The sequence below is a fragment of the Anabrus simplex genome, chromosome 2, assembly GCF_040414725.1.
Source record: "Anabrus simplex isolate iqAnaSimp1 chromosome 2, ASM4041472v1, whole genome shotgun sequence".
In the NCBI taxonomy this organism is placed as follows: Eukaryota; Metazoa; Arthropoda; class Insecta; order Orthoptera; family Tettigoniidae; genus Anabrus; species Anabrus simplex.
In genome coordinates this window covers 267825429-267852522 of record NC_090266.1, presented here as the reverse complement: position 1 = coordinate 267852522, position 27094 = coordinate 267825429, and the positions used below count along the sequence as shown (strand labels likewise).

Genomic DNA, 27094 nt, shown 5'->3' with positions numbered 1-27094 from the left:
TCCGGGGGTGGCAGCTAATCACACTAACCACTACACCACAGAGGCGGACCGAGCCAAAACTACTGAACATGAAGAAATGAAATTTTGAGGATACATTTATATTACAATATAGGTGCTCGCTAAGGGAGGATTTTTGGATATTCCGTCGCAAAGGCAGTGACAAGGGGGGAGGGGTGTTGTGAATTTTTAAAGTGAGTGTGTCTATATCTCAAAACTTTAAAAGTTTACAATGTAATAATTGGTATTTAGTATCTTTTTAAAAATAAAGAAACACATCCTTTTTTGTTTTCGGAAGATCCCACCTAGGAGGGGCGAAAAAGGGTAAAAAAAAAGGGGGTTGAATGCCTTTAATGAGGATACTTATATCTCACAAACTGAAGATATTCCAGACCTGAAAATTGGTATTTTGAATCTCCTTTAAAAATAAAGGAAAACGTTTTTTTTTGGACAATCCAATTCATGGGGGTTAAACTGGAGTGTCAAATGCGGTGAATTTTTAGAAATTTTTAAAATTAGTGTATCTATATCTCAAAACTTTAAAAGTTTACAGATGTAAAAATTAGTATTTAGATTCTCTTTTAAAAATAAACACGTATTTTTTGTTGCTAACAGGTGAAAAGGGGGGTGAAATGTTTAAATGTGGATGTCTATATCTCAAAAACCTAAAAGTTTACAGACGTAAAACTTGGTATTTCGAATCTCGTTTAAAAATAAGGAAACATGTGGGGGTTTTTTGTTTTCGCGTAATCCCATTAAGGGAGGGGGTGAAAAAGGAGGAAATTTGGTTGAATACCTTTTATGAGGATACTTATATCTCAAAAACTGAAGATGTTCCAGACATAAAAATTGGTATTTGGAATCTCATTCAAAAATGAAATGCGTATTTTTGTGTTTTTGAAAAATCCAACGAATAGGGGGTAAACGGGAGTGACACACGGGGTGGAATTAAAAAATATATATCTAGGCCTACAATACATCTGAGACACTTAACATGTTACAGATTTGAAAACTGGTACTTGGAATCTCCTGTAAAAGTAAAGAGAGATAGATTTTTCGGACAATCCATTTAAGGGGAGCACAAAAAGGGGTGAATTTTTTGAATGAGCATATGTACAGTATATCTCAAAACTTTAACATGTTACAGAAGTGAAAATTTATATTTTTATTACCTATCAAATATAAGAAACACGTACTTTTTGTTTTCGGAAAAAAAAACACTTGAGGATGGGGGAAGGGGCGGGTAGAAAGGACTGAAAATTGGGTTGAGTTATTTGTATTAGGATACTGATATCTCAAGAAATGAAGACGTTACAGACGTAAAATTTGGTGATTGGAATCTCATAAAGAAATGCATATTTTTTGGCTTTGGAAAATCCACTTAGGCGGGGGATGAAAAAATTGAACAATTAGTTAAATTATTTGTATGAGTCTACTTATATCTCAAAACTATAGATGTTGCAGACATGAATTTGGTGTTTGGAATCCCCCTTAAAAGTAAAGTAACACATATTCCTTTGATTTTGGAAAATTCAATTAAGGGGGTTAAGGAATTGAAAAATTTATTGTATTATTTGTATGAGAAACGCGCATTTCAGGAGGGAAATAAAATTGGTGGGAGGGGGTGAAAAGGAATTGAATTCATTTTATGAGCCGAGAATCGAACCCAGGCCTTCAGGGGTGGCAGCTAATCACACTTACCACTGCACCACAGAGGTGGACGATAAATAAATATACTCCTTGAAAATTAATAAGGCTGCAGGTGAGGATGGAATAACGACAGAGATGTGGAAGTCTTAGAAGAAAAAATAATCCTTAAACTTAAAGATATAATAGATAAAATCTGGGTGAACGAAGAATTTCTAGAAGACTGGAAAGCTGCAATCATCCACCCTCTGCATAAGAAAGGGCGCAAAAGTGATATCACTTCTACCGGCGTCATATCAAATTCTATCAACAGCACTTTTCAATCATGCATAACTCTAACTAGACCCACAAACAGGGGAATATGAAGGTGTATTTGGGAAAACAGATCATGCATTGAGTATACCTGGAATCTAAAAACTATTCTGCAAATGAGACAAAAAAGAAACAATGGCGGAACATTTACTTTGGAAGACTTTAAAAATCCATGTGATTTCATTGTTACAGAATCCCTAATCAATGATTTGAAAGAATTCAACTTAGATTCAAAAATTACAAACATTGCACACTATACGTTAACAAACAACGCATCTAAAGTCAGGTTCTGTGGAGAATTCTCCCAAAATTTTGAAATCAGTACAGGAGTCAGACAGGGAGATGGGTTGTCACCTTTACTATTTAACTGTGTTCTGGAGTAGGTGATTAGAAAATGGAGAAAATCAGACACGAAAGACATTAAATTGGGGTGTGAAAAAGACAACATGTAACTTATATAGATATCCAGGCTTTCACGGGTGACATTGCCTTGATTACGGACACACCGAAGAACGCCAAAATCCAAATAGATCATTTAATAGAGTAAGCAGGCGAAATTGGTTTACAAATCTCCTTCCCAAAGACAGAATTTATAACAAACGTTAAAAATTGTCCTGATTAATTAATCATAAATGAAAACTCCTTTAAATATTCAGGTGAATCGATAAACATAAACAACATCGAAAAACACAGTTTGGATGTAGAGCAAATAAGATGGAACGTAGCATTCCAGATCACTTGAAATGTATACAAAAAATAACATTATCTTGTGACAAAATAATTGAACATTACAATACAGTGGTGAGACCTGAGGCTCTTTATGGGACCGAATCATTAAACCTAATGCGGAAAGGTGAAATAAACACAATGTCATTTTCCTAACTGGCTGACTAACTTTACAAACATATTAATCTGATTTTATATTGAAAAATCTGAATATCTGCATTTAAAATGGAAATTATGAAAATTAACATTCATCAAATAAATTACACACTTGTCGAACCTTGTACTCACACTTACTTGTTACCTGCTTACTTACACATACGTTATTTGAAGGGCGCCAGCTGTCACTCAGTACAGCAATAATAGAATGAGACTCTTGACCATCTCTAGGGTGTGGGGTAATAAGCTTACTTTTGACAACATACCATATAAGTTCTGGGAAAAGGAGATTGGCGTTCGGTTTCCCCATTAATTTTGAGGTTAAGATATTTTACTGTCAATGAAATGAAACTCTGAATTCGTTTGATAGAACAATATATATTCTTTAGATAATATATCAAAAAATAGTGAGTCTTGTTGCGATAAAACAGATGAGAATATGAAATTATGACATTGCAACTGACAGAAACTAGGCATGAATTTGAATTCTTCTTGACCGGACATTTAACAATTTATACGAAATATTTCCCTCACTGATTCACTTGACTGTACCTTTAACACTTTGAGTGTAATTACGACGTAATCCATTGCTCTGGTGTTTACTGTAGATGTGTCACGCCTAACGTGGTGATACATCCTTGAGACTGCTTCTTCTCCATATCATCTGACTTCTTTGTAAGTCAATATGGTATGACCTCTTGGTAGGTCCAGGGTTGCCCTCTCTGACTCCTTGGTAAGCCTTGCGTCCGCGTCTTCCACTAAGTGACGGACCAACCATTTGGTCTCACTCTCTCAATGACCAATAATGGCTCACTGAGTCTTCACCATCTCTCGTTCACACTGGTTGGCTGACCACTTAAGGCCTCTTGATCTAGTAGACTACTTCACTGTACTGCATCCGTATAAGTAATGACTGACGCTACAATATGGAGCTACCTTATATAGAAGTTGGTTGACACAACTACGTAATCTCCAGAAATAACAATGACATACTCCCACCTACGCGACAGATATTACATCCAGTGGTGAAATAGCCGCCGGCTCTAACTCGCTGAGCGCATATTCTAAATAAATACAATGACATAGCCAAGAAGTGGCGATGACTTGGCAGAATCGCCAACAATATTGCACAATGCACCAACGTCATACCCAATCTCTGATATATACAACAATTCTCACTGTACAGGTATTGAGTGTTATACTACACATACGTTTATATGCATACATCTAAGTGCAATCTTGCAAGCAACAGGCAATTGCAAAATTGAATAAAACGGATAATTACAATAATAGTAACAATATCACAGATAAAATAATAATAATACTGACATAATAATAATAATAATAATAATAATAATAATAATAATAAAATACAGATAAAATCATACAATACTAAAAATACAGATATCATCTTGTAACGGGATTTGAACCGTTACAATTCGCCTCCGTCATAAATAAATCGAAGAACAAAGAATCGATTGATTTATGAACAAAATTATATATATATAACACTGACACATATAAACACTTTAAATGAGTATACAACAATAATTTTCTTTTTCAGCATCCATACATTTTATAATACATCACATATATGAGAATTCTTCTCGCACATTGTCATCGCAGATAACTGTCCAGTGTCCCATTCTCATACAATTCACAAGAGCATAGCCCTTAATTTAACACACACAAATAATTTCAATCAATATACAACATTCTTCTCCTTTTTTTAACATATCAAAATATTTTGTGAAAATTCACTTATATGAGAACTTTTCTTGCATATTGTTATCGCAGATAACTGTCCAATGTCCTGTTCTCCGTTTTTTTTGTCACACAGTACATGACAATGTAGCACTTATTCTTCCAATACACCAATACGACACTTGGTTCACACGCAAATCGTAGATGTTAGTTTTATTTTGCCAGTTTCTTACAAAATATAATCATTTTACTCTTATTTCAACAAGTCTCACGTGAAATACTTCTTTAAGTTCTTAATGTTGTAAGTACCGACAATCTTCCCTTCCTGATCTTTTAAGGAATATGCACACTTCCCGATACGGCTCACAATAGTGAAATACCCCTGATACAAAAGAAAGAATTTAGACATATTTCCCGCCTCTGCAGATGATGGGAATGGAACTCTAAGTAGCACCTTGTCACCCAAACTGAATTCGTCCAATTTTGCCCTTTTCTGCTGGCGAATACGTTTATTGCCTGCTTTGATTAAATTTTCCCTAGCCAGCTGGATATAATAATCCTTAGATTTTCCCTCTCCCAAGTCTAAGCCTAGCATACTTGCAATTTGATCGGTTGGCTTCCTACCAAAATGAATTTCATACGGCGTACATCCCGTAGACTCGTGTAACGTAGTGTTACACCATCGTTCTACATCACCCAGTCGTGAAAACCACGAACTGTGCTTATCATGTACGTATGCTCTGAATATTCTCCCGATCTCTCTCATGACCCGCTCGACCATATTACCTTGTGGGTATCGAATAGACGAATATATGGCCTTAACACCCAGTTCATTCAACTTGGTAGTCCATATCTTTGAACTGAACTGACTGCCGTGATCTGATAATATTCTGAGTGGACATCCAAACTCAGGAATATATCTGTCAATAACCTGCTTTAGGCAACCCCTTCCCGTAGCTTTTCTCAGGGGATACATTTTGACATATTTGCTGAAGGCATCAATCAAAACGAACACATACCGGTATCCATACCGAGATTTTACTAGTTGCCCGAACAGATCTACGCATATAAGTTGGCCTGGCTTGTCTACAATGACTGCTTGCCGTGGACCCTCTAACGTCCTGTTAGGATGCTTACTCCGTTGACATAGATCACAGGTCGCAAGTAATTTCCTAATACTCCTTCCCATATTCTTCCACACAAAATTCCCTTGAATAGCATAAAGAACCTTGTTTGCCCCAAAATGACCGAGTTCTTTGTGATAATACCAAATCATGTCTTCCTGTAATGCCTTTGGTACACAAACTTTAAATTCTCCAGAATGACACTTCCTTGACAGGAAACCACTACTTAGTTTGTATTCATGTTTACCTTTCTTCACAAGAACATCTGCCTCCTTATCTCTTAACCAGGTCAAGATAACATTCATCTCATCGTCCCTCTCCTGTTCCACCATGAGATGACGTAATCGATCTCGTTCTGTCATGTTGTCCGTCACATCACCCACACATACCAGTATTCCTTCTCTGATATCTACATACCTGGACTCCGTATTACCTGATAAATTCCTGCTGAGGAAATCGGCTAAGACATTATCTTTACCTTTAATATGTCGAATAGTGAAGTCATATTCACTGATAGCTAAAATCCACCTTGTCATTCTATTACTTGTTAACTTACATGTCTTAATAAATACTAATGCCTGATGATCTGTCCATATCTCAAACTTATTTCCTAATACATACATCCTAAATTTGCTTAATGAATAAATAATAGCCAAGAACTCAATTTCCGTGATGGTATACCTTTTTTCAGTCAAGCTGAGTCCCCGACTCGCCAAAGAAACAATACCCAAATTTCCTTCGTCATCCCTCTGACACAAACATCCGGAAATGCCCTTTTCTGACGCATCGGTCATGAGTACGAACTCGCGATCAGGCATAGGGTATTTTAACATAACGGCATCATTAAAACCTTTCTTCAGTCTAAGAAATGCCTCATCATGTTCAACTGTCCACTTCCATTTAGCTCCACCTTTCAATAAGCCTCTGAATGGCTCTAACAACGCTGCATATTGAATGACAAAACGTCTAAAATAATTACAAACCCCTAAAAATGATTTTAACTGTTTACTATTACGTGGAGTGCTCGTGTTGTTAATCTTCTCTAATCTCGTTTGTTCTGGTTTTACCCCCTGTGCAGATACAGTGTGCCCCAAAAATGTAATCTGTTGTGTGCAAAATGTTGACTTATCCAGTTTTAATGTGAAGCCTCCCTCTCTAACTTTCTGTAAGACTATGTTCAAATGTTCCATGTGTTCTTCAAAAGTGTGAGATGCTATTACTACGTCATCAATGTACATGGTAACAAAATCCCCTGTATCCCGACCTAAAACTCTAGACATAGCACGAATCAACGCTGCCGAAGACGTTTTTGTACCAAACGGGACTCTTGCAAATTGATACAAACAATTCTTATATGCGAAAGCTGTGAGAGGTCTGTCCTCTCTTCTGAGGGGAATTTGCCAAAATGAAGAAGACAAATCCATGATGGAAAAACATGTTTTTCCTTCAAAACGCTGAATGAGTTCTTCCACTGTTTCAGGCCTCTGTTGGTCTGCCTCAATCCTCTGATTCATAAGCCTGGCGTCAATACACAGCCTGACTGACCCGTCCTTCTTGGCAACGATAATTAAAGGATTAATACTATGGCTACAAGATGGTTCAATTATTCCGTAATCCAGCATAATGTTTATCTGTTCTTCGACAGCACTAGCATATTTGAGTGGAATGGGGTACTTAGGTCCCACAAATGATGAATGGTCATGTACAACAAACTTGTGTTCATATACATGTGTTCTTCCTGGCTTATCACTAAATACATCTCGATGCTCACCTAACATCGAACACAACTGCTCCTCCTGTAATTCACTCAAATTACTTCTCGCCACTGTCTCATACAGACTATCCCTTGGATCCTGTCGTATACACACGTGACACACGTCAAAGCATCTCCTCTCACTAGGAACACCTTCACTCACCTCCCTAATACCTTTACCAGAACACACGTTATCAACACTTACCTCAGACCCTTCATAATTCACACATACTTGTTTGCTAGTTTTCCCCCAGGACAAACACACACTATCCGAATCAAAGTCTAATCTAGCTCCATGATTTGTAAGCCAGTCAGCTCCTAAAATAACTGAATACACCAGATTTGGCACAACAAGGCATGGTTGAAAGTTACATTCATTTTCAATCGTAATTGGTACTGCTATCATTTTATTTACCCTCTGTGACTTGCTCCCCACCGCTGTTATAATGAAGGTTTGCCTCACAGGAATCTCTGTTATATTCTGACTTTCTTTCAGAATTTCCTCGTAAAGCTTGGAGCTAATACATGACCTTTCACTACCAGAGTCTAATAATACCTTTACTTTTCTTCTCCATATCATAATTTCTATCGTCGGAGTCACTACCTCACTACTTATATCCTCAGTATTATAACTACTTACATCACTTAATAGATCACTCCTTATATCTAGATTAATACTACTATTTCTTACTTTATTATCTATGACTACGTCATCACTTAAAACATTTGACTTATCACTACTTAGGTCACAATCACGTTGTTCTCTTAAATCTACTTTTACTACACAATTATCTACACTACTTACCTGTTTTTGACAACTTTTACCTTCGGACTGTTCACGTGACCTGTTTATGCAGTCCGCTGAGAGTTTAAAGTGCGCTGACTCAATGATGGATCCTGAATAACACTCGTGTTAGGCCTATTTTCATCTCTATGACTCAAATCCCCACGCCTCCCATTGTCGGATAGTCTCGGGTAACTCTGCTGACCTCTATCACTATTAAAATTCCTATTAGCCCTCGTCTGATCATAATTGTTTACACTCCTCTGATAATTATCTGACCTGTTTCCCGCTCCCTCTACATTTCTACTTTGTGGTCGATTGCCACCTATGCTACTATTCAGAGCCTCAAAACTATCTAGCAATACCTCCATTTCTTTGATAGTACTGACTTTCTGCATACAAGCAGCTTCCCTAATCCTATCAGAATAATGTTTTAACATGATCCTTACGATATCGACTTCTGAACCAATACTATTAAGATTTTTCCAGATAAGCACGTGTGCCAGAAAGTATTCTGTCATAGACACCCCCTCCTGTTGTCTATATTTACCAAACATAATCCGTTCTCTTTCACGACCCTGGACATTCTCATCCCAAAACTTATTAATAAACTTCTCTTTAAATTCTTCCAAATTAGACATATTATTACGGTACACTTGAAACCAGGTTTTACTTTCACCAATGAAGGAATTCGACAAGATCTCTAATACGTATTCCCATTCGATAATATTATCCCTCAACTTATTTGCAAATCTTTTCTCAACTAATGTTAGAAATTCCATAGGATTAAATTGTTTTCCAGTAAACTTAGGCAAATCTTGGTCCCTATTGTATAAACCACTCGTTACTACTATTTCTCTTGTAATCTGACCTTCTCTCATTTCTTGCCGTAGTACCCTCTGGCAATTCAAAACTTTTTCTTCCGCCACTTTCTCCGCATTCTCTTTCATTATTCTTAATTCTTCCTGTAATTTTTCCTCTTTCTCTGTAACCTTCTGCGACAAAGTTTCTTGTTGATTCTTTAGTTCTCTGACCTGCCCAAGCTCTTTTTCAAACGTTTCTACCTTACTAACACATTCCCTCATATCTTGCCCCACTGCATTATGGATCTTGTCTAGTCTTTTATCTATGATCTCGTGAATTTCTTCCTGATTACTAGAAATCTTATTACTTAACTCTTTGATATTCTCTGTACAAGTTCCCTTGACATGTTCAATTTGAGTATGAAGATCGCTCCGATTCAACTCCATTTCACCTCTAAGGTCAACGCACTCTTTATTTACCTTATTTTCTAACTTAGATATTTGACTAGTTACCTCTACTATCTTAGTATCTATTTTATAATTTAGTGATTCACTTAAAGCATCGATTTTCTCATTGGTCACATTAAAATTTTCTTTATTACTGCCAATTAATTCTTCCATTTGTTTCTTATTATTTTCATTACTAATATCAATCATTTGTTCCATTTTATTACTTAAAGAGTTAATCTGTTTATTACAATTTTCATTATTGGTACTAAAAAATTCTTTCATCTCTTTCATCTCTTTCTTATTATTTTCATTATTAGTACTAATTAATTCTTTTATCTCTTTATTATTTTCACTACTACTACTACTAAAAAATTCTTTCATCTCTTTCTTATTATTTTCACTATTAGTATCAATCTTTTCCTCCATTCTTTTTTGACTCTTTTCACTATTAGTATCAATCTTTTCACTGAGCTTCTTATTTTCATTACTGAGCTCGGTAAGTCTGGCCATCAGCAAATTTAGAATATCTTGGTTCATTCCCCCCGCGATTTCCTTTTGGGTTTCAGTATGCTTCTCAATTTCTGCACTTTCCTGAATTTCCTCAGAAGGTTTCATCGTATTCACCTGCTCCCTACTCTGAATTTCACCTTGGATGTCCGCAGAAGCAATGACCTCGTCCTCACATGACTTGTTATTGTCTTCCTTGTCCATCTTTGGTTCACTAGTAATAGTACGCGATCTCAAATTAATTTCCCTCTTCAAATCCCTTGACATATCCCCAAAATACAAATATATATCGCAAAATTATACTCCTGACATTTACCGGTAATACTTCCGTTGGCTTTAATTGTGCATACTCTTCCCAGAATGAACCTATGATATGCTGTCATTCAGACCAAGTTCTGAATTTATTCGAGTCCCACGTTGCGTCGACACATTGTCATTTTCCTAACTGGCTGACTAACTTTACAAACATATTAATCTGAATTTATATTGAAAAATCTGAATATCTGCATTTAAAATGGAAATTATGAAAATTAACATTCATCAAATAAATTACACACTTGTCGAACCTTGTACTCACACTTACTTGTTACCTGCTTACTTACACATACGTTATTTGAAGGGCGCCAGCTGTCACTCAGTACAGCAATAATAGAATGAGACTCTTGACCATCTCTAGGGTGTGGGGTAATAAGCTTACTTTTGACAACATACCATATAAGTTCTGGGAAAAGGAGATTGGCGTTCGGTTTCCCCATTAATGTTGAGGTTAAGATATTTTACTGTCAATGAAATGAAACTCTGAATTCGTTTGATAGAACAATATATATTCTTTAGATAATATATCAAAAATTAGTGAGTCTTGTTGCGATAAAACAGATGAGAATATGAAATTATGACATTGCAACTGACAGAAACTAGGCATGAATTTGAATTCTTCTTGACCGGACATTTAACAATTTATACGAAATATTTCCCTCACTGATTCACTTGACTGTACCTTTAACACTTTGAGTGTAATTACGACGTAATCCATTGCTCTGGTGTTTACTGTAGATGTGTCACGCCTAACGTGGTGATACATCCTTGAGACTGCTTCTTCTCCATATCATCTGACTTCTTTGTAAGTCAATATGGTATGACCTCTTGGTAGGTCCAGGGTTGCCCTCTCTGACTCCTTGGTAAGCCTTGCGTCCGCGTCTTCCACTAAGTGACGGACCAACCATTTGGTCTCACTCTCTCAATGACCAATAATGGCTCACTGAGTCTTCACCATCTCTCGTTCACACTGGTTGGCTGACCACTTAAGGCCTCTTGATCTAGTAGACTACTTCACTGTACTGCATCCGTATAAGTAATGACTGACGCTACAATATGGAGCTACCTTATATAGAAGTTGGTTGACACAACTACGTAATCTCCAGAAATAACAATGACATACTCCCACCTACGCGACAGATATTACATCCAGTGGTGAAATAGCCGCCGGCTCTAACTCGCTGAGCGCATATTCTAAATAAATACAATGACATAGCCAAGAAGTGGCGATGACTTGGCAGAATCGCCAACAATATTGCACAATGCACCAACGTCATACCCAATCTCTGATATATACAACAATTCTCACTGTACAGGTATTGAGTGTTATACTACACATACGTATATATGCATACATCTAAGTGCAATCTTGCAAGCAACAGGCAATTGAAAAATTGAATAAAACGGATAATTACAATAATAGTAACAATATCACAGATAAAATAATAATAATACTGACATAATAATAATAATAATAATAATAATAATAATAATAATAATAATAATAATAAAATACAGATAAAATCATACAATAATAAAAATACAGATATCATCTTGTAACGGGATTTGAACCGTTACAACAATTATTGAAATAAGAGTGGTTAGAAGCATTCTTGGCCCAAGAACAGCAGAAGAAGAATACAACAGGCCACGATCTAATAAAGAAGTCTACGTACATGTGGCGAATATAATGTACACCACGCGTAAAAGACGAGTGTCGTTTTTTGGACATTTAAAGGGAATGCATAATGGCAGACTAACAAAATAACTTTTTAATAAAATCATAAAGCTTACAGTCCAACCAGTATGGTTTACACAGGCAAAAAATACACCTCAAAGAAGCGAACATTGACGTTAATGATACACATAGCAGGAAGTTGTTCGAACAAAATTCAAAATGTGATCTTTAGGAATGAACGAGAAAGAAAAAGAAAGCAGCCACATAACATAGAACGACTCCGGAAACATAGATCAGAACAGTTGAAACATATGTGGACGGAGAGTAAGAAGGAACATTCCAAGGTTCTTTTTTCGCTACTTGCTTTACGTCGCACCGACACAGATAGGTCTTATGGCGACGATGGGACAGGAAAGGCCTAGAAGTGGGGAGGAAGCGGCCGTGGCCTTAATTAAGGTACAGCCCCAGCATTTGCCTAGTATGAAAATGGGAAACCACGGAAAATCTTTTTCCGGGCTGCCGACAGTGGGGTTCGAACCTACTATCTTCCGAATACATTGCAAGATTTAACGTGCTATGTAAAAGTGCAATTTGATTAAATAAATAAATAAATAAATAAATAAATAAATAAATAAATAAATAAATAAATAAATAAATAAATAAATATATCATCTCCCTCGTGGCCTTTTCCTAATTATCTGGTGTCAGAACTTTATATGCATTTTTTTTTTTTGTTATTTGCTTTATGTCGCACTGACACAGAGAGAGGTCTTATGTCGACGATGCGATAGGAAAGGCCTAGGAATGGGAAGGAAGCGGCCGTGGCCTTAATTAAGGTACAGTCCTCAGCAATTTGCCTGGTGTGAAAATGGGAAACCGCGGACCACTATCTCCCGGATGCATGCTCACAGCTGCGCGACCCTAACCGCACCGCCAACTCGCTGGTTTTTCTATGCCTTAAGCCCAGTTTTACTTGTCAGATGCCTTTCCTGACGGCAACTCTATATAGAGGGATGTTTCTGTGGTGGTGTTTAGTGTGATTTGATGTTCGTAAACGATGGTGTATAAACACAAAATCCCAGCACTCGAGCTGGAGGAATTCATCAGACACCGATTATATCCACGGACCGGCTAAGAGTCGAACCTGGAGCTTCTGAGCCGAAGGCCACTACGCTGACCATTCAACTAATGAGCTGGATAAATAAATGTCTATAACTATGTTGAAGATCGTAAACCTATGAAAGCATTCATGGAAAGTGGCGCGTCATAGGACAGTACACTTCAGAGAAACTGTAACTGAGTACAGTCCTCAGTGATAACTTGCTATATCGAGATATCACTGAGCGACAGGAAGTGTTTTGATGCAAGACATGGACAAATGAATTGAGGCATTAAATTAAGCACTACAGCAGTACTCCATCATTTTTCGAAGGGAGTGTGTATAAATAATCTCAAGACAGCTTGTGAAACTCACCACGAACCGAGACTAGATTACCATGTGTTACTATTCCAGCTTTCTTATGGGATGTAAAATGGCGTGCTCGTCTACAAGAGTAGAAGCTGCAGTATGTCTCGTCATGCAGTGACTTCGAGTTTATCATTTATTACGCGGTATTGTTATTTCATTGTATAAATAATCCAATGGTTCATGTTTGTGGGTTACTATAGTCACGTCCTAGTTCGTGAACCATGGGCAACGGCTGTGTGGAGTAGTAAGTGGTCCTGAGAGTCGGGATACCAGTTCCTATGGAATGGGAGTGGGCATCTCGGACATATTCTGAGTCAAGACCCTCCTTGTGCTCAGGCGGCTAGGACTATACAATTCACCGGTGGTCCATAACCCGTTAGAGGTGAGATCCTCACTTGGACTATGTGCAAGTAGGGTAGCATCCTGCTTCATGAATTTACCGAGCTCAGAACATTTTAAGCAAGCCTCGAACCTATGTGAGTAATGGAGTCCCACTCCCATTTGACATGCGAGGGACTCCTTGGAAACAACTTGGCAGACAAAATGGAATTCGATGGGGAGCTATCAATATTAATGGGGCTTATGGAAGAAAGAAGGTAGAACTGGCTGAGTCAGCAAAGAGGATGCATCTGGATGTGCTAGGAGTAAGTGATATTCGGGTAAGGGGAGATAATGAGGAAGAGATAGGAGATTATAAAGTGTACATGACGGGTGTTAGAAAAGGAAGGGCAGATCTGGAGTAGGGCTCTTTACCGGGAATACCATTGCACGCAACATAGTTTCTGTTAGGCACGTAAATGAGCGAATGATGTGGGTAGATTTGTCAGTTGGAGGAATTAGAACAAGAATTGTGTCCGTGTATTCAGCATGTGAGGGTGCAGATGAGGATGAAGTTGACAAGTTTTATGAAGCATTGAGTGACATCGTGGTCAGGGACAACAGCAAGGATAGACTAGTGCTAATGGGCGATTTCAATGCGAGAGTTGGGAATAGAACTGAAGGATACGAAAGGGTGATTGGTAAATGTTGGGAAGATATGGAAGCTAATGGGAATGGGAAGCGTTTGCTGGACTTCAGTGCTAGTATGGGTTTAGCTGTTACGAATACATTCTTCAAGCATAAGGCTATTCACCGCTACAAATGGGAGGCTAGGGGTAGCAGATCCATAATAGACTATATCATAACAGACTTTGAATTCAGGAAATCTGTTAGGAATGTACGAGTTTTCGGGGATTTTTCGATGATACAGACCACCATCTGATCAGTAGTGAACTAAGTATCTCTAGGCCTAGGGTAGTGAAAGTGAAATCTGTCTGCAAACGAATAAGGGTAGAAAATCTCCAGGACGAGGAAATTAGACAGAAGTACATGGATATGATTAGTGAGAAGTTTCGAACAGTAGACAGTAAGCAGGTTCAGAATATAGAAAGTGAATGGGTGGCATACAGGGATGCTGCAGTAGAAACGGCTAGTGAATGCCTAGGAACAACTGTGTGTAAAGATGGGAAAGGGCGAGCATCTTGGTGGAATGATGAAGTGAGAGCAGCCTGTAAACTTAAAAAGAACGCTTATCAGAAATGGCTCCAAACAAGGACCGAGGCAGACAGGGATTTGTATGTAGATGAAAGAAACAGAGTGAAACAAATAGTTGTTGAATCCAAAAAGAAGTAATGGGAAGATTTTGGTAATAACCTGGAAAAGTTAGGTTAAGCAGCAGGGAAACCTTTCTAGACAGTAATAAAGAATCTTAGGAAGGGACGGAAAAAGGAAATGAACAGTATTTTGAGTAATTCAGGTGAACGCATAATAGATCCCAGGGAATCACTGGAGTGGTGGAGGGAATATTTTGAACATCTTCTCAATGTGAAAGGAAATCATCCTGGTGGTGTTGCAAACAGCCAAGCTCATGGGGAGGAGGAAAATGATGTTGGTGACATTATGCTTGAGGAAGTGGAAAGGATAGTAAATAAACTCCATTGTCATAAGGCAGCATGAATAGATGAAATTAGACCTGAAATGGTGAAGTATAGTGGGAAGGCATGGACGAAATGGCTTCATAGAGTAGTAAAATTAGCGTGGAGTGTTGGTAAGGTACCTTCAGATTGGACAAAAGCAGTAATTGCACCTATCTATAAGGAAGGGAACAGGAAGGATTGCAACAACTATCGAGGTATCTCATTGATTAGTATACCAGGCAAGGTATTCACTGGCATCTTGGAAAGGAGGGTGCGATCAGTCGTTGATAGTAAGTTGGATGAAAACCAGTGTGGATTCAGACCAAAGAGAGGCTGTCAGGATCAGATTTTCAGTATGCGCCAGGTAATTGAAAAGTGCTACGATAGGAATAGGCAATTGTGTTTATGTTTCGTAGATCTAGAGAAAGCATACGACAGGGTACCGAGGGAAAAGGTGTTCGCCATACTGGGGGACTTTGGAATTAAAGGTAGATTATTAAAATCAATCAAAGGTATTTATATTGACAATTGGGCTTCAGTGAGAATTGATGGTAGATTGAGTTCTTGGTTCAGGGTACTTACAGGGGATAGACAAGGCTGTAATCTCTCACCTTCGCTGTTCGTCTTTTACATGGATCATCTGCTGAAAGGTATAAAATGGCAGGGAGGGATTCAGTTAGGTGGAAATGTAGTAAGCAGTTTGGCCTATGCTGACGACTTGATCATAATGCAGACTGTGCCGAAAGCCTGCAGTCTAATATCTTGCAACTTCAAAATAGGTGCAATGAGTATGATATGAAAATTAGCCTCTCGAAGACTAAATTGATGTCAGTAGGTAAGAAATTCAACAGAATTGAATGTCGGATTGGTGATACAAAAGCTAGAACAGGTCGATAATTTCAAGTATTTAGGCTGTGTGTTCTCCTAGGATGGTAATATAGTAAGTGAGATTGAATCAAGGTGTAGTAAAGCTAATGAAGGGAGCTCGCAGTTGCGATCAGCAGTATTCTGTAAGAAGGAAGTCAGCTCCCAGACGAAACTATCTTTACATCGGTCTGTTTTCAGACCAACTTTGCTTTACGGGAGCGAAAGCTGGGTGGACTCAGGATATCTTATTCATAAGTTAGAAGTAACGGACATGAAAGTAGCAAGAATGATTGCTGGTACAAACAGGTGGTAACAATGGCAGGAGGGTACTCGGAATGAGAGATAAAGGCTAATTTAGGAATTAACTCGATGGATGAAGCTGTACGCATAAACCGGCTTCGGTGGTGGGGTCATGTGAGGCGAATGGAGGAGGATAGGTTACCTAGGAGAATAATGGACTCTGCTATGGAGGGTAAGAGAAGTAGAGGTAGACCAAGACGGCGATGGTTAGACTCAGTTTCTAACGATTTAAAGATAAGAGGTATAGAACTAAACTATTTACAACACTATTTACAAATCGAGGATTGTGCGACGTTTAGTAAATTCTCAGAGGCTTGCAGACTGAACGCTGAAAGGCATAACAGTCTATAATGATAATGTATGTATGTATGTATGTATGTGTATGTATGTATAAATAATCCATGAATGACAATGTTATTTTAATATATGAAAATTAATTGTACTTCCTAACGTCACGTATTTCTTTACTTCTTACGTTTACGAACATTTTACACCAGTTTAAAACTCAGTAGCAATGTTTTTGAATCAGTTTTAACAAATAAATAAAATAACACGAAACACAGAAATAAATTATTTCACAAAAAAATATTATTATTAATATTAATATATCAGATCAAACGAATTTTAAGTAGCCATTAAACAAGTAGACTTTTAAATACCTCTTTTACTTTCAGAAAAATGAATGGCAGTGTAACATTATATATGAAAACCGCATACTAAGAAGCATTCTAGAGTTTATAGAGTTGATATTATGTACCATTTAATGCTAATATGAATAACAAGTAGTAGTAAATATAGTAGTGTCAATGTGCAGTTTTACAATTACCGGGCGAGTTCGCCCTGCGGTTAGGGGCGCGCAGTTATGAACTTGCATCCAGAAGATAGTGGGTTAGAACCTCACTGTCAGCAGCCCTGAGGATGATTTTGCATTGTTTCCATTTTTACACCAGGTAATTGCTGGGACTGTACCTTAATTAAAGCCACGGCCGCTTCCTTTCCATTCCTAGGCCTTTCCTATCCCATCGTCACCATAAGACCTACCTGTGTCGGTGAGACGTAAAGCAAGTAGTAAAAAAAGTTCCACAATTGTTATTTTTCTCTTCTTATTCTCTGCTTTTTATACTTAGTAGATAGCTTAAGTTCAAGTTGTCTAAACTACTGTATTTCACTCAATTGACTTCATCAGTTGTTCCTAGGCTAAGGCGTGGTTTTGAGGTTAGTGTTCTGCTGCATCCTCAAATTCTCAGAAACGAAAATGTTTACTTGAACATTTAGATCACGGAAAATTGCATTCTAATTAAGTACAAAATGAGATACATGTGTTCTGCTGGCAACAGCTTGAATATAACTAGTTTAAGCCAAAGTCATTAGCTGACACCCGCTGCTTCGAACAGCAAAGGATTGTCAACAAGACAAATTCAACTTTAATCTCCTCCTTTCAGGGACGGCAAAATCTACAATATTGCTACAATATTACGAGGCAAACTGAAGGTTCATTTAGCAGTACTTCCCTTAAGAATATAGCTATACATTAATGTATGTTATGTTTCGCCCATGACTCCTCCGTGCTCGTTACGGATTATATGCATGGGCACAAGATTTACATTAAAATATTTCTAATATTCTACGATATTATAAAGCGGTTTCAATTTGAAATCTATTGCTTGACTATCTGCTTTTCTATAACTGGGTACTAAAACACGACTCGGATCGTTAGTTTTAAGTGGCAGATCGCTCTGTTCGCTGATTTATTCTGGGCCTTTAAATACAACCATTAAATAACTGTACTTTTCAACAATATCCATATGTATCTGAAACATTATTTAAAGTATCCTTCTTTTGGAAGGTATAGTGATGTTCCTTGATAACCCAACCCAGATTTCCCTACTGGCATTATTTTTAGATTTTATAATACTCGCAGAAACCTCGCCTCTGTTAATGAAAAACGTGACTGTTCGGGGATACTTGTGCAGTCTGCTATATAAAGATGATAAGCATTAAAACATTCGGATAATAAAGGAACAGCTAAGAACTTAAATCCGCCCTGACAGAGCCTCGTCAAATTCCAGTTTATTTGTCATTTCCCAAAAGAACCTGACTTGTCAAATGTAACTTGGACTCCACCAATGCGCTACGTCTGAGGTTCCTTAAGAACACTGTGAAGATGCTTGATACACAATAATGAATCGTGAGGCTGTCATTAGTTACATACACTCAGTTAATATTTTCCCCCTACTGTTTCGGTGCTTGTGGTGGACAGGCATTTCAGGGGGTGTGTGCTCAAAAAAGACCACACTCGAAATTTATCGCAGATATCCTCTCCTATTCGATAGCAATCAGCGTTCCAGTTCACAGACAACTCACTACATGATCCATTGTTTATGGTTCACCGTGTAAGACATGACTGCAGTAAACGACGCTATGAACTAATATTGTTGTTACAGATTCAGATGCAATTCATGGGAGAAAATGTCTCATTCCGCGTCAACTGCTAGTAAACCCTCCATATTAAAGTGTAGTTCATCTTCAGTTTCCCGAATAATGACTAACTAGTATCAAAATAAGGACTCATTGCGACAGCTCAGGAACTCAGTTGCAGAGAGCTTTTAAAAACTTTGAATGCTGAATATTTTACTTCACACAAAACCGAATTAAGTGTGCTAGTTGAGCAAATAAGGAAGGAACGAAGTTGACCAGAACGTTTGTTCGAAGGTTTCCTCGCCGAATATTTCGCTCTCACAGAAGAATGCATGTGGATTTGTCAGAAAGTAACTGGAGAACGACAAGGAGAGCAAATCACATCATCGTTTTACTGGATTGGATGGAGCAACACATTATCATGTACTCCATCTTCACTCAGGTTAACAGCATTTATATATGAAAAATACGCCAGTCTCTTGTCATAACACAGGAAAGTGTATTTTCACTTGTCTATGGAGGTTAAATCTTTCCAGTCCCCTTTCTGACCCACTTCCCGTGACATTTAAGTTCTGAAAATATTATTTTAGGAAATGGCGGATGGATCTGAGAAGTAGAGAACAGCAGTCAAAATACAAGTTCATGAATCTCTGCATTTGCTGTGTTAATGTGGGTTGAGATCTCACTCTATAATTTTCAGACATTCGTACATGATATTTCTCCCACGTCATAATGTAGACAGTCACATTGAAAAATACATATTTCTTTTTATATTAACACCTATGAGATAATCTTGGAACCACTCCTCTTCTCCCTGTACCTAAATAACTTACCAGACAATCTAAAAAACTGTTCGTACTACTTATATGCTGATGACATACAATGATACAGACATAAGTCCAAATGGCATCCATCTGGCCATAAATGACGTGAACGAAGACTTACAGAGAATTTGAGATTAGACTGATAATCATACTCTTAAAGTTAACCCAAAAGATAACTCATCAAAATCACAAGCTATCAATGCAGGATCCAAAAGTAACCACAATAAATTGAAGAGAACAAACACTCCTCCAATCATGTCCAGGGAGCATAAATACCTTTGAAAGAGTCTGTGTGGAATCCCGGTCTCTACATTGATACAACTGTAGTTACTCAATTAAAAGTTCAAAATATATTCTCCCTCTGTAAAAGAAACTACGAAGTCTAATTCTTCGCATTTTAAACTACGGAGACGTTATATACAACAGCTTAAACAGCAGATCCAGTATCAAACTACAGCGCAAATACAACGCATGTAACCGCTTTATCTTAAAAAAGGCATTGCTATGTGTTACCCTGCCTCAATCAGCTATCTCGGCTAATTTAGATGAGAGACGGAATCTGCATTCAATGTCATTTATGCACAGTGTACTTCGTAGACAGTCTCGTTACTTGAGAGCTAAACTTCAGTACCTCTCCTTCAGAAATAATCACCAAACAAGGTTATGAAAAATCTCCCTACTAACTTTCCCAGATCATCTCACGGCTAGTTATAGTGATTCATCCATCTCCGCTTCTATCCGCATGTGTAATTCCATTAGTGACATCCCTAGTACACAGATCATTAAAGGATAATATAACAATGTTATTTGCTTCACGTCCCACTAAACACTTTTAACGTTTTTGAAGACGCCGAGGTGCCGGAATTTAGTCCCGCAGGAGTTCTTTTACGTGCCAGTAAATCTACCGACACGAGATTGACGAATTTGAGCACCTTCAAATACCACCGGGCTGAGCTAGGATCGAACCTGCCAACTTGGGACTCAGAAGGCCAGCGCCTTAACTGACCAAGCCACTTACCCCGGCACTTTAAAAGAAGGTGTTTCAAACATTAACCACATATAATATCATAGTCGATAGCATCACTGTCTTGATGTAAATATTAACCGTAGGAACCAGGCGATAAACTCTTCCAATTAGTTTAGTGTAAGTTAGCGAATTTTAGTACGTTTAAGAATTTAAGATAAATTAGAAATGTGTATTGTGATATGCATGATCGTTGGTATATAAGACATATTTATTAACACTCATTGTCCGCTCTTGTCCGTTTAGTTGCAATATCAGTTAAGAAGGTCAAGGGTAAAGTAGTACGACCATATGCTCCATAGCTTGAGCCAAGCCACACAAAACAAGGCGTTAGTAAATAAATAAATAAATAAATAAATAAATAAATAAATAAATAAATAAATAAATAAATAAATAAATAAATAAATAAATAAATAAATAAATAAGTACATTATCATTATAGACTGTTATGCCTTTCAGCGTTTAGTCTGCAAGCCTCTGCGAATTTACAAAACGTCGCCGCAATCCTCGATTTGCAACTAGTGTTGTGGCCTCATTTAGTTCTATATCTCATATCTTTAAATCGTTAGAAACCGAGTCTAACCATCGTCGTCTTGGTCTCCCTCTACTTCTCTTACCCTCCATAACGGAGTCCATTATTCTCCTAGGTAACCTATCCTCCTCCATTCGCCTCACATGACCCCACCACCGAAGCCGGTTTATGCTTACAGCTTCATCCATCGAGTTAATTCCTAAATTAGCCTTTATCTCCTCATTCCGAGTACCCTCCTGCCATTGTTCCCACCTGTTTGTACCAGCAATCATTCTTGCTACTTTCATGTCTGTTACTTCTAACTTATGAATAAGATATCCTGAGTCCACCCAGATTTCTCTCCCGTAAAGCAAAGTTGGTCTGAAAACAGACCGATGTAAAGATAGTTTCGTCTGGGAGCTGACTTCCTTCTTACAGAATACCGCTGATCGCAACTGCCAGCTCACTGCATTAGCTTTACTACACCTTGATTCAATATCACTTACTATATTACCATCCTGGGGGAACACACAACCTAAATACATGATGTTATCGACCTGTTCTAGCTTTGTATCACCAATCTGACATTCAATTCTGTTGAATTTCTTACCTACTGACATCAATTTAGTCTTCGAAAGGCTAATTTTCATATCATACTCATTGCACCTATTTTGAAGTTGCAAGATATTAGACTGCAGGCTTTCGACACAGTCTGCCATTATGATCAAGTCGTCAGCATAGGCCAAACTGCTTACTACATTTCCACCTAACTGAATCCCTCCCTGCCATTTTATACCTTTCAGCAGATGATCCATGTAAAAGACGAACAGCGAAGGTGAGAGATTACAGCCTTGTCTATCCCCTGTAAGTACCCTGAACCAAGAACTCAATCTACCATCAATTCTCACTGAAGCCCAATTGTCAATATAAATACCTTTGATTGATTTTAATAATCTACCTTTAATTCCAAAGTCCCCCAGTATGGCGAACACCTTTTCCCTCGGTACCCTGTCGTATGCTTTCTCTAGATCTACGAAACATAAACACAATTGCCTATTCCTATCGTAGCACTTTTCAATTACCTGGCGCATACTGAAAATCTGATCCTGACAGCCTCTCTTTGGTCTGAATCCACACTGGTTTTCATCCAACTTACTATCAACGACTGATCGCACCCTCCTTTCCAAGATGCCAGTGAATACCTTGCCTGGTATACTAATCAATGAGATACCTCGATAGTTGTTGCAATCCTTCCTGTTCCCTTCCTTATAGATAGGTGCAATTACTGCTTTTGTCCAATCTGAAGGTACCTTACCAACACTCCACGCTAATTTTACTACTCTATGAAGCCATTTCGTCCATGCCTTCCCACCATACTTCACCATTTCAGGTCTAATTTCATCTATTCATGCTGCCTTATGACAATGGAGTTTATTTACTATCCTTTCCACTTCCTCAAGCATAATGTCACCAACATCATTTTCCTCCTCCCCATGAGCTTGGCTGTTTGCAACACCACCAGGATGATTTCCTTTCACATTGAGAAGATGTTCAAAATATTCCCTCCACCACTCCAGTGATTCCCTGGGATCTATTATGCGTTCACCTGAATTACTCAAAATACTGTTCATTTCCTTTTTCCGTCCCTTCCTAAGATTCTTTATTACTGTCTAGAAAGGTTTCCCTGCTGCTTAACCTAACTTTTCCAGGTTATTACCAAAATCTTCCCATTACTTCTTTTTGGATTCAACAACTATTTGTTTCACTCTGTTTCTTTCATCTACATACAAATCCCTGTCTGCCTCGGTCCTTGTTTGGAGCCATTTCTGATAAGCGTTCTTTTTAAGTTTACAGGCTGCTCTCACTTCATCATTCCACCAAGATGCTCGCCCTTTCCCATCTTTACACACAGTTGTTCCTAGGCATTCACTAGCCGTTTCTACTGCAGCATCCCTGTATGCCACCCATTCACTTTCTATATTCTGAACCTGCTTACTGTCTACTGTTCGAAACTTCTCACTAATCATATCCATGTACTTCTGTCTAATTTCCTCGTCCTGGAGATTTTCTACCCTTATTCGTTTGCAGACAGATTTCACTTTCACTACCCTAGGCCTAGAGATACTTAGTTCACTACTGATCAGATGGTGGTCTGTATCATCGAAAAATCCCCGAAAACTCGTACATTCCTAACAGATTTCCTGAATTCAAAGTCTGTTATGATATAGTCTATTATGGATCTGCTACCCCTAGCCTCCCATTTGTAGCGGTGAATAGCCTTATGCTTGAAGAATGTATTCGTAACAGCTAAACCCATACTAGCACTGAAGTCCAGCAAACGCTTCCCATTCCCATTAGCACCATATCTTCCTCACATATACCAATCACCCTTTCGCATCCTTCAGTTCTATTCCCAACTCTCGCATTGAAATCGCCCATTAGCACTATTCTATCCTTGCTGTTGACCCTGACCACGATGTCACTCAATGCCTCATAAAACTTGTCAACTTCATCCTCATCTGCACCCTCACATGTTGAATACACGGACACAATTCTTGTCCTAATTCCTCCAACTGACAAGTCTACCCACATCATTCGCTCATTTACGTGCCTAACGGAAACTATGTTGCGTGCAATGGTACTCCTGATGAAGAGCCCTACCCCAGACTCCGCCCTTCCTTTTCTAACACCCGTCAAGTACACTTTATAATCTCATATCTCTTCCTCGTTACCTCCCCTTACCCGAATATCACTTACTCCTAGCACATCCAGATGCATCCTCTTTGCTGACTCAGCCAGTTCTACCTTCTTTCTTCCATAAGCCCCATTAATATTGATAGCTCCCCATCGAATTCCATTTTGTCTGCCAAGTTGTTTCCAAGGAGTCCCTCGCCTGTCAAATGGGAATGGGATTCCATTACTCCCTTAAATCTATAAATACATAAGTAGATAAATAACAATATAAATAAATAAACGACACCTGGACTTAAGGTTTTGCTAACAATGGTATGTCTTCCGGGCGATTTAACCGTGCGGTTTGGGGCGCGCAGTTGTGAGCTCGCATCCGGAAAACAGTGGGTTCGAACCCCACTGTCGGCAGCCCTGAAGATGGTCTTCCGTAGTTTCCAGTGTTCACACCAGGCAAATGCTCGGGTTGTACCTTGATTAACGCCATGGCTGCTTCCTTCCCATTCCTAGGCCTTTCCTCTCGCATCGCCGCCATAGGGCCTATATGTCGGTGCGACGTAAAGCAAATAGCAAAAAAAAGAAAAAAATACAGTGGTACGTAAACTTTATGGAATGGAAATATACTGAAAATTACTTTCTTAAGCTAATAACAAATTGTACATATACGAATAATATTATCGGTCAAACAGAGGGATATTAAGACTCAGTACATTGCGATAATTTCATAATAAATATTATGATAAATGAGTCGTATGCAACAACATCACCGCATACAATCAGTCCGGTACTATGATTATTTTATGCCAGCTATCGGCTCCGTATGTGCTTTAGTGTTAGAGTGTCGGTCTCCGGATACAAATATAGCGGGTTCAAACCCGGCCGAAGTAGACGAATTTTTGAATGGCGGAAAGAAGTCAGTTGTGCCCTCCATGTCGTACGATGTCGCCATGTTAAAGATATCTGGTAACACATTTAGTGTTTACCGTACAAAATTTATTAAAGCTCAGCCATAGACCCCCAAGAGGGATTCATAATTTTTTTGCTAGTAGCTTTACGTCGCAACGACACAGATAGGTTTTATGGCTACGATCGGATAGGAAAGGCCTAGGAGTTGGAAGGAAGCGGCCGTGGCCTTAATTATGGTACAGCCCCAGCATTTGCTTGGTGTGAAAATGAGAAACCACGGAAAACCATCCTCAGGGCTGCCGACAGTGGAATTCTAACCCACTATCTTCCGGATGCAAGCTCATAGCCGCGTCCCCTAACCGCACGGCCAACTCGCCCGGTCAAGAGAGATTCCGTTTGCTCTGGCATCTAGTACGCGCAGAAGGAAATGGAACTTCGAAACTGACGCGCAAGCAGGCAGATGAAGTAAAATTAAAAAATATGCTTGCAGGGGGCCATACGATTATTATTATTATTATTATTATTATTATTATTATTATTATTATTATTATTATTATTATTATTATTATATCAACTATTGAAGAAACAAAATGAATTATTATCAAGGACTCACCATCAGTGCCGTTGATGCCTGGGATTCCAGGAATGCCGTTGACTCCAGGAACTCCATCCACTCCTGGCAAGCCATCAAGTCCGTTGCGACCGGGGATGCCATCTAATCCAGGTTCTCCAGGAATGCCGTCCCGCCCGTCCAAACCAGGAGAACCTGAAATGAAAAAGCGCACAGATAAGAAGAACCATCACAATTCACGTAGAAAAATATAGATTTCAATTGGCCGCGTTTGGAATCTTGTGAGAACAACCATGTAACTGATGTTGCAATTTGTTGACCTGCCATAGGCTAAAAACAATCAATCAGTCACCAATAATATGCATTTAGGGCTGTTACCCAGGTAGCAGATTCCCCACAAGTTGTTTATCTAAACCTTTCTTAAATGATTTCAGAAGAAATTGGAAATATATTGAACAATTGCCTAATTACTATTTCTACAAACGAGTATTTGCCCCAGTTTGTCCTCTTAAATTCGAACTTTATGTTATAATCAGTTACGCCCCGTGCTTCTTCCCTAATCACTTATGGCAGTGGTTTCAACCTTTTATGAGCCCATGGCTAGCTATCTATCTGGATATCTAGTAAAAACTATCGATATTGAACATTTACTCAAAGAATCTGTGAAATATATACTAACCAACGTATAACAAAAAGAACTCGTACCCACAAAGTACAATATAAAATAACTTTACTAAGTTGTAAAATAAAAAAGCAGACGATGTTATTCTCTTTCTAATATTTTTGAAAATTAGAAACTAAAACAGCCCGCCTCTGTGGTGTAGTGGTTAGTGTTATTAGCTGCTACCCACGGAGGCCCGGGATCGATTCCCGGCTCTGCCACGAAATTTGAAAATTGGTAGGAGGATTGGAATGGGGTCCACTCAGCCTCGAGAGGTCAACTAAGCAGCGAGGGTTTTAAAACCCACTTCAACCATCCTCAGAGTGGTTTCCCGTGGTTTCCCACTCCTTCTTCAGGCAAATGCCGGGATGGTACCCAACTTAAGGCCACGGCCGCTTCCTTCCCTCTTCCTTGTCTATCTCTTCCGATCTTCCCATCCTCCACAAGACTCCTGTTCAACAGAGCAGGTGCGGCTGCCTGGGCGAGGTACTATTCCTCCGCCTCAGTGCAACCAAATGTCTCACGCTCCAGGACACTGTCCTTGTGGTGGTAGAGGCGGGATCCCTCGCACAGCCCGGGGTAAAGACATACCTTGCAACTTAAGCGGATAATGAAATGTAATGAAATGACATGAAAAACTAAAAGAAAAATGAACGGATAATTTTAAAAGGAGTAAAATATTATGAACAAATAACAATTTCAATTTTATTTGTAAGCTGACACAGCTGTTTCCTTCATCGCTAGTACGGAAAACTCCACAGCGTCTCTGAAGGTTATTCAAGTCGCCCCAGGGAAGCACGGCGCACCGGTTGAAAACCAGTGACTTACGGTATGAGCTTGATCATTGGACTATTAGACAGGTTTATTAACACTCTTTCACTATTTTAGTTATTTTAGTTGTAATATTAATTAAAATGTCCAAGATCAGAGTTAATAAGACCAAGC

General features: G+C 38.5%; 1 protein-coding gene across 1 annotated transcript in view; it reads right to left on the bottom strand.

The window, feature by feature from the left end:
• LOC136863509 (uncharacterized) overlaps nt 1–27094 on the bottom strand; it is a 931909-nt gene that overhangs the window by 810931 nt on the left and 93884 nt on the right. The window contains exon 3 of the mRNA XM_068225974.1: nt 25531–25683. Within this exon, the coding sequence (XP_068082075.1) occupies nt 25531–25683 (153 nt within the window). The remainder of the gene's footprint in view (nt 1–25530; nt 25684–27094) is intronic.